General features: G+C 43.9%; 1 protein-coding gene across 1 annotated transcript in view; it reads right to left on the reverse strand.

Moving 5' to 3' along the window:
- Positions 1 to 3892: 3892 nt before the first annotated feature.
- Positions 3893 to 8968, reverse strand: part of LOC107124590 (rab11 family-interacting protein 4-like) — a gene marked incomplete at its 3' end in the record, with an annotated part of 256480 nt that continues 251404 nt past the window's right edge. The window contains exons 6-7 of the mRNA XM_015428080.1: positions 5438 to 5629; positions 3893 to 4027 (exon numbers count right to left, since the gene is read on the reverse strand). Of these exons, the coding sequence (XP_015283566.1) occupies positions 3893 to 4027; positions 5438 to 5629 (327 nt within the window). The remainder of the gene's footprint in view (positions 4028 to 5437; positions 5630 to 8968) is intronic.

Raw genomic sequence — 8968 nt, forward strand, 5'->3', positions numbered from 1 at the left:
TAAGGTTGCCAGGTCTGACTCAGGAAATATCTGGGGACTTTGGGGGTGGAGCCAGGAGCAAGGATGTGACATCACTTTTGTGATCCTGTGATTCCACTTCCAGGTCCACCTGCACATCGAGAAGATTCCTGTGATCCCATGGTAGGAGCTCATGCTTCTAACACAGTGGTTGCTCTCAACTCATTCTCCACCCAAGCCACACACACTGGTACCATTTAAGGTTGCTAGGTGAGGCTGACAGGCTGGCAGGGGACTTTCCAGGAGCCTCTGGGAGAGGGGAGGGAAGAAGCATGACTGAACTCCAAAGGGAGTTCTGGCCGTCACATTTAAAGGGACTGTGTTACTTTTAAATGCCTTCCCACCATTGGAAATAATGGAGGATGGAGGCACCTTTTTGGGGGCTCATAGAAATTTGGGGGGCTCATAGAAATTGGACCCCCGATCCAACCTTTTTGAAACTTGGGAGATTTTTTTTTGAGGAGAGGTACCAGATGCTATGCTAAAAATCTGGTGCCTTTACCTCAAAAAACGAGCCCCAGATACCCCCAGAAATCCCTGGTGTTACGCCAAGCTTGGGATGTTCTGTGGCAGTGTCAGGGATTTGAGGAAGGTCACTGAATCCAGCCTGTTGGACTGGATCTGTGGGCCATAAAAAGGAGAGTCCTGAGTGTGTGCTTAACTATAGTGGGGGAAAGCAGCAGGTGAGTGATCTTTTTCCAAAGCCCAAAACATTCTCATGAAGTGCCTGTGCACATCAGGCCTATTCTATGCATTCCAGGAAGCCATTCCCAGTACATTCAGTGGATCTGGCTTGGGGTTGCCAGGTCACAGCCTGCAACACCCAGGAGCAATTGGGCAGTGGGGCCTGGCACGCCAGTCTTGTACCTGCACACCAATATCACTTCTGGTTTAAGCTGGAAGTGACACAGTGGGAATGTTCTAGCACTTTGCAAAAACTCTATGGTTTTGCCAGAGTTTTTGCAGAATGTTTAAACTGGGAGTGATGTAGGTACACCAGGCCTTCCCCCCCACAATTCCTCCTGCTGGTGCCTGGGGCACCGGCCGGCACCAAAGGGAATTCCTGGGAGTGGCATCCCTAAGTCGATCCCTAACCATTTATGTATAGAGTTGCAACTTTACTACTGTCTACTCCAATTGTACGAATCCCCAAGATCTCAGGCTGGAGGTTTTTCCCAGCCCAGCTACCAACTATGCTTTTAACGACAGGTACAAGGGACTAAACCTTGAACTTTCAGCATGCCAAGAACATGCAGAACATTCTCTCTCAAAATGCCTGGCTAGGGCATATACCTTTACATATTTAAAAAGCTGCCTAAAAAAACAAAAACAAAAGAGAATGCTTTATTCACTTTGTCTCCTGATGGCATAGTCAGAACTCATGGTTCTGCTTCGCAAGAGCCTTAAACCCATGTATTAGGAAAGACTTTCTAATATGGACCCCAAAATTACGGCATCTACATTCATCCTTTTTGGAGGCTATATTATCTCCATCCAGAGACAGACTATATGGTTTGGTGCAAAGCCATTTATTCTAGGGCTGCAGGAGAAAAACAAACAAATGGTCTCCTTTGCACTTTAAGACAAGAAAGTTAACCATGTACTCAAATCCTCTAGCTGTGTGTTATGTGTACAGTAAGAATTGAAAGTCTCACAGAAAAATGGTAAACTAATGGCATTCAGTTTTAGTTACGTATTAATGGCCCCTAATTTGTTTCTGGGCTCAAATTCCAGACACTGGTTTTCTCAGCATCTCCCATGGACCATTTCTGCCCATAGAAACCTGGCCAGGCTTTGGCTTGGACCCACTGAACCATTCCCATAGGTAGAAGAAATTCTGCCCATGGAGCATGGCTTTCTTGCCTCCAACCATAGGCGTAATCTGCAGGGGGGCGGCGGGGCTTCAGCCCCCACCGAAAATTTCAGTAAGGTGCTCAGCCTCCCCCGGGGGCAACTGCTTCCAAGCAGGCATCCTTGGCATTCGTTTTAATGCCTTCTGCTTTTGTGGCTAGTCCACAGGGGCGTGGGAAGTAGCCCCCTTTCTTCGCCGCGGCGCCGCCTGTTCTGCCAGCGGAGCCCACTCAGGTGCAGCCATTCCTCCGAGCCCCCCCTCCATCCGCAGATTCCCCCCCCCCCCGCAGCAGCCTCGGCACTGGATGAAATTACGCGCCTCTCGCCCTTATGCATAAAACTTCTCATGAAGTGCCTGTGCACATCAGGCATTCCAGGAAGCATTCCAGGAAGCAATTCCAGGAAGCATTTCCAGGAAGCAATTGCATTCCAGGAAGCAATTCCCAGTACATTCAGTGGAGCTGGCTTGGGGTCGCAGCTTGCAACACCCAGGAGCAATTGGGCAGTGGGGCCTGGCACGCCAGTCTTGTACCAATATCACATCTGGTTTAAGCTGGAAGTGACACAGCGGGGATGTTCTAGCACTTTGCAAAAACTCTGTGGTTTTGCCAGAGTTTTTGCAGAATGTTTAAATTGGGAGTGATGTAGGCACACCAGGCCTTCGTTCCACAATTCCTCCTGCCGGTGCCTGGGGCACCGGCAGGCATCAAAGGGAATTCCTGGGAGTGGCATCCCTAAGTCGATCCCTAACCATTTATGTATAGAGTTGCAACTTTACTACTGACTACTCCAATTGTATGAATCCCCAAGATCTCAGGCTGGAGGTTTTCCCCAGCCCAGCTACCAACTACGCTTTTAGCGACAGGTACAAGGGACTAAACCTTGAACTTTCAGCATGCCAAGAACATGCAGAACATGCTCTCTCAAAATGCCTGGCTAGGGCATATACCTTTACATATTTAAAAAGCTGCCTAAAAAAACAAAAACAAAAGAGAATGCTTTAAAATAGTAGGGAAGCTCAGTATTTCTGTATACAGTTGTGGGGGCTTTATTGCAATGTGGTATGGCCTGATATTATGTTATTATTCCAGTGTGGGTGTGTGGGAGGCTTTCTAAGTTTCTAAGCAGTGTGCTAAGAAGGCAACTGTTCCTGGGGTTAGCCCAGCCCAGGGACATTGCTAGGGCAGTTCCTAGGCCTCCGTAAATTTCTGGGGAGCCGATCCCTAAATCCCACATGGGTCCACCTCCATAGATAGTAACCATGCCTGTAATATCACTCGCTCCTCCCTATGATGTCATTGGGTCCCAGTTCTTTTAATGACTTAGCAATGCCTCTGGCCCAGCCCCAGCCCCCCCCCCGGGAAATTGGAAAGTCTACGCCCCTGCCTCCAACTTTCCATGGCAACTCAAAAAGCAGGGGTTTTTGGGTGTGTGTGTGTCCAAAATTGGGTGGGCTGATGTAAAATACTTATATACACACTTAGGGATGCAATTTTATTGGATTAACCCTTAGTTTAACTAACTAAACATTAAGTTAGTCAAATTTTAACTGATGTAGTTGTCAGCAAAGGGAACACTGGCTAACTTTGTGAACCATTTTGATCCACTTTTTTACTGTAATAAAGGCCTTTTATACTTTCTTCAAAGAGGCACCCATCTTGAGGTTTCAGTAATACTTAACATTAATTCAAAGTGGTAGACCTATTAGGAGACTAAGGCTGCGGTCACACTAAATAATCCACTTTAAATCCACTTTCGGTGCAGTTTCCAACTGGATTTTGCTGTGTGAACTGGTAAAATCCAGTTGGACAGTGCATTGAAAGTGGATTGAAAGTGGATTATTTAGTGTGTGACTGCAGCCTAACAGAACCACAATGGTTTTAATCTGGACGAAGCCAGAATAGAAGTTACCTCCAGCCTTTTATTATTTTTAGTAACAATGAATCAGGATGCTTTCCTGTTGCCTGTGGCACAGCCACCACCACCTCGTAAAAGAGAACACCAAGGTTTCAGCATTTCTTACCTGTTTGCTTTCAGGTTTTTCAGCCTGGCTTCCAAGTCATTAAGTAGGTTGATCTTCTTGCAGCACTGAGTGCAATAGACATCCAACAGCTCACTATTGTAGATGTGCCTCATTTTTCTTGGGGTCTGACCAGCACTGTTGGTAGAAAGGGAAAAGATTACCCCACTAGCATGTATGCCTGCTGTGTCTGACGCATGCATATTCCATATAAAATGTAAATTCTTTTTTTATCTAGAGTTATGCCTGGGGGAGAACATAAGCAGAGCGACCACTGGGAATACTTGGATCAGTCAAGTAGATCAAGACATCCTCTAAATTACTTAGAAGCTAGAAAGTCTTGATTTCGCTTTAAAACCTATGTCCTTTGTTCACTGAAGGGAGTGTCATCCTCTACAGTCAATACAACACTTCCAGCAAGGTTATCTCCAGGAGAGTGGTGCTATCTGAAGGACAACTTTCCAAGAATAGATTTCCTGTTTTTGACCATGAGGCACCCCCAATTGTCTGAGAGGCCAACACAGAGACAGTCCAGTGTACACACATTCCAACTGACTGGTGTACCACGTTAGCCTTCCTCCATCACCATCCTGTCTGTACACGGTTAGAGGTCGATAGAAGCCGAAAGCAGGGAGACCAGCCCCTGGTTAGTAACTATGATTCCAGGGCACAGTTTTAAATTTTGCAGAGGTTAAACAGTGCCAAGGTTGAGAATCTGGAGAGGTCACAATGTCTTCTGTAGTCTGTATTAGGTTGGACCTAATTCATAGCACAGTCTTGAGCACAGTTACACCATTCTAAGCCCAGTGACTTCAATGAACTTAGAATGTTGAAGAAGAAGAATTTGTTTGTATACCCCACTTTTCTCTACCTGAAGAAGAAGAATTTGTTTGTATACCCCACTTTTCTCTACCTGAAGGAGTCGCAAAGCAGCTCACAATCACCTTCCCTTCCTCTCCTCAAAACAGCCCCCTTGTGAGGAAGGTGGGGCTGAGAGAGGTCAGAGAGAATTGTGACTGGTCCAAGGTCACCCAGCAGGCTTCATGTGGTGGAGGAGTGGGGAATCAAACCCAGTTCTGCAGATTAGAATCCATCACTCTTAATCACTATACCACGCTGGCTCTCGGGTCAGGATTGCACTGTTCAACTCCTCTAGTTTTAATGGAATATGCTTATCACAATTTTATCCTGGTAATGTGCTTACAGTAACAATTGCATTATCATTATCTCTGGTATAAAGACATGGTATTTTTTAAAAAAAGCAAATACAGAAAGGAAATGCTTTGTATGCCAATTTGGGGGGGGGCTCTGTTTTAATGTTACAATTTGGACAGTGTGATGTGCCTCATTTCCATACTTCATTCTATGGCTGCGGAAAGTTGACTGCAAAGCTTTTGTCAAAAGTGATACAGAAAAAAGAAATTGATTTATACCGATGATAAATCAATCAATTCCAAAAGATGCTGCAGTAAAGTCTGTATGCATTTTCCTCCCAAGCTCCAAGAAAAAGAAAGGAAGAATGTTATTAACATAACGCAAATAAAAAACCTGGAAGAAACGGATGAGCCGAGATCTGAGTAAGCGTTTGTTCTGCTTTCATCATCAGGGCATGGGCTACTGGGAGTGAAGTCCACATCATCTCCTTCTCCATAATCCTCAAACTGCTCTTCGTTACTAATCAAGGAAGCAGTGGAATAGGTGGAAAGGTCAGATGCTGCGGAAGGGTTGAGAAGACCTGACCTGGGGAAAAGGAGCATCACAAGATTTACAAGGAAGTAGTTCTAACAGATCTCTGCCACTTGAAGGTCAAAAAGTTGGTTCTATCACCACCACTTTTAAGAACTAGGGACAAGTAGGGCAGAGATTTAAATAGTTAGCTTAACTCCTTGGCCCCAACAAGACACCACAACACCACCCTCCCTTTCCTTGTCCTCATCTGATCATTCTTCCTCTAGAGTGACTGAGTCTCTGTCTTGTCAACTTGCTGATAGTGTGACTATATTGAGTGGGTCTTCATACTTGGTGGTCATGTCAAAGGCCTAATCCTCTAGCTTTAAATAAGAGAGAGTGAAGGAAGGCATTGATTCCTGAATGAAGGAGATTATCTGGAACCATTCCAATCTAGTTTCAGGCCTGGTTAAGGGACTGAAATGGTCTTGGTCACCCTGGTGGATGACCTGTGCTCAGAGATAGTTAGGGGGAGTGCAACCCTATTAATTCTTCTGGATCTTGTGGCAGTTTTTGCTACCATCATTTGTAATATCCTTCTGGACTGCCTTTCAGGGTTGGGGCTGGGTGGCACTGTTCTATGGTGCTTTCAAGTCCTACCTCAAAGGTTGGTTTTCGGAGTGTTGTGCTGGGGAACTGCTGCTGGGCCCCTTGGCCTCTGACTTACAGAACCCACAAGATTCTATCTTGTGCCCAATGCTTCCAAAGGTCTATGTAAAAATGCTAGGAGAGATCATCAGGAGATCTAGGCTGAGCTACCACCAACATGCAAATAACATTCCAGCTACTTGTTTTACCAGCAGATCCCAGAGAGGTTTTACAAGATTCTATCTTGTGCCCAATGCTTCTAAAGATCTATGTAAAACTGCTAGGAGAGATCATAAGGAGATCTGGGCTGAGCTACCACCAACAGCAAATAACATTCCAGCTACTTGTTCTACCAGCAGATCCCAGGGAGGTTGTGGAAACTGAACAGGTGCCTGGTGGCAGGCTAACAAACAGAAACTTAATCCTGACAAAATAGAGGTGCTACTGGTATGTGAGGGGATGACACCCAGGAATTGGGATATCTCCTGTTCTTGATGGAGTTGCACTCTTGATGGGGTTGTACCCTATTGCTTGGGGTATTCCTGGAACCAAGGCTGGATAAGCAGGTGGTAGCAGTGGCCAGGAGCACTTTTCTCCATCTTCAGCTGATGAGCCATTGCAAGCCAGTTGCAACCTTTCCTGGGCATGAAAGATTTTGCCACTGTTTCAAATGTTCTTTAGCATCTGGATTAAATTTCTGCAATGCAGTCTATGTGGGGCTGCCCAAGAAGACTGTCCAGAAGGTACTGTTGGTACATAATGCTGTGGCCAGAATGTTGACTGGAGTAGATTGTAGAGACCACAGCACTCTAGTCTTGTTCCAATTTGCTTCTGGGCCCAATTCAAGGTGCTGATATTGACCTTAAAAACTCTATATGGCTTGAAGCCAGCATACCTTAAGGATCACTTTCTTCCATATGAACCCACCTTACCACTCTGATTGTCTTCAGAGGCCCTTATTCAGGTGCTCCCGCCCTCTGAGGCTAGATGTCTGGCAACATGAGAAAAGGCATGGTCACACACACTAAATAACCCACTTTCAATCCATTTTCAAACTGGATTTTTACTGTGTGAACTGGCAAAATCCAGTTGGAAAGTGCACTGAAAGTGGATTATTTAGTGTGTGTGACCACAGCCTCAGTTGTGGCACCAAAACTTTGGAACTCCCTCACCAGGGGGATTCCGTCTGTCTCCTTTTATTGTTGTCTTCTGCCAGCGGATGAAGACTTTTTGTTTGGTTTGGTGTACCCCCAGTACGTGGTATTGGCTCGCTTCCCTTTTTGTGTTGTTATGTGTATTTATATGTTTTACTGAATTGCTTATTTTCATATATACTTTATTTTATATGCTGTTTTGGGGCTGAAATGTTTTGATGTTCACCACTTTGGAAACCCTATTTGGATGGAAAGGTGTAAAGAAATGTTATTAAAATAAACAAATAAATGGATAGTTTGAAGCAATGAATGGAGTTACCTAGTCTTTGGGCAAAACAGGATTAGGCTCTAAGGGAAACTACTTGAGACATGTAAAGGAAATAAATTAATGCCCTGTGCAATACTGACAGAAAATTACTATAAGATTATAACATGATGGTATTTAACACCATAGAGGGAAGGTGGCACTGTATAGCCCAATCGAGTCAGATCTCAGAAGCTAAGCAAGGTTGGACCTTGGAAGGGAGACCACCAAGGAAGACTCTACATGGGAAGGCAATGGCCAATGACCTCTGCTTCTCACCTGCCTTGAAAGCCCCTTTCAGGGGGCATTGTAAGTTGGCAGTGACTTGATGGCACCTTACACACACATATTTAACACCATGGAGATTAAAAAATATATATATATGCCAACTCTAATTCATGTTGTTGGCAATGTGGCAGTGCTAAAGCTGATCTAATACACATCTGGCAGCTTTAACAAAGATCCGATTTCAGTATTCCACTGGAGACTAAGTTATTATTCATTTTGATAATTGCAGCAAGGGTGCTAATAGTAAGCGGTGCTGACAGTCAAGAAATGGGAAATCAGGTGGGATGCACTGATCTATCTGAATTTAATGTACTACTCAAGATTTATAGGGGGGGCGAGAGTATATAGAGTACAAATAGGCTGGGGAGATTTTTCCAGCACTGGAATAGGAAAAAAAGAGTGATGCTGTTCGCTTGGATATAGTGATTAGGTAAAGAGAAGTTCAGAACAGTTAAGTAGCGGCAGGGGTCGTTTCATAGAAAAAGAGCTAGGCATTTAACATACACCTAATTTTAAGGTTTTATTTTGTATTTTGAAACAGTGTACTAGCAAATAATCAATTGATTAAATGTGTAGTAGTCTGAGATATCGTTTTGCTGTATAAATTAAGTATGACTTATTGTATTCTTGTGAATTGTTAAGTAAAGTAAAAATATTTCATATCCTGTACATATGAAATAATCATGGGGCATGTTCATAAAATACACAATTTTTCCCCCATGAATTGTATTCACATACAATAATAGACTCTTGGAACTTATTGAATATTAGTAGCGGGAATATATTCCACCTGAAAGACCTCAGGCATTTAACATACACCTAATTTTAAGGTTTATTTTGTATTTTGAGATAGCGTACCAACAAATAATGTAGTAGTCTGAGATATCGTTTTGTGTAGTAGTCTGAGATATCGTTTTGCTGTATAAATTAAGTATGACTTATTGTATTCTTGTGAATTATTAATAAAAGTAAAAATATTTCATATCCTGTGCATATGAAATAATCATGGGGCATGTT

This window comes from Gekko japonicus, unplaced genomic scaffold (genome assembly GCF_001447785.1).
Source record: "Gekko japonicus isolate JY-2015 unplaced genomic scaffold, Gekko_japonicus_V1.1 scaffold1091, whole genome shotgun sequence".
Classification (NCBI taxonomy): Eukaryota; Metazoa; Chordata; class Lepidosauria; order Squamata; family Gekkonidae; genus Gekko; species Gekko japonicus.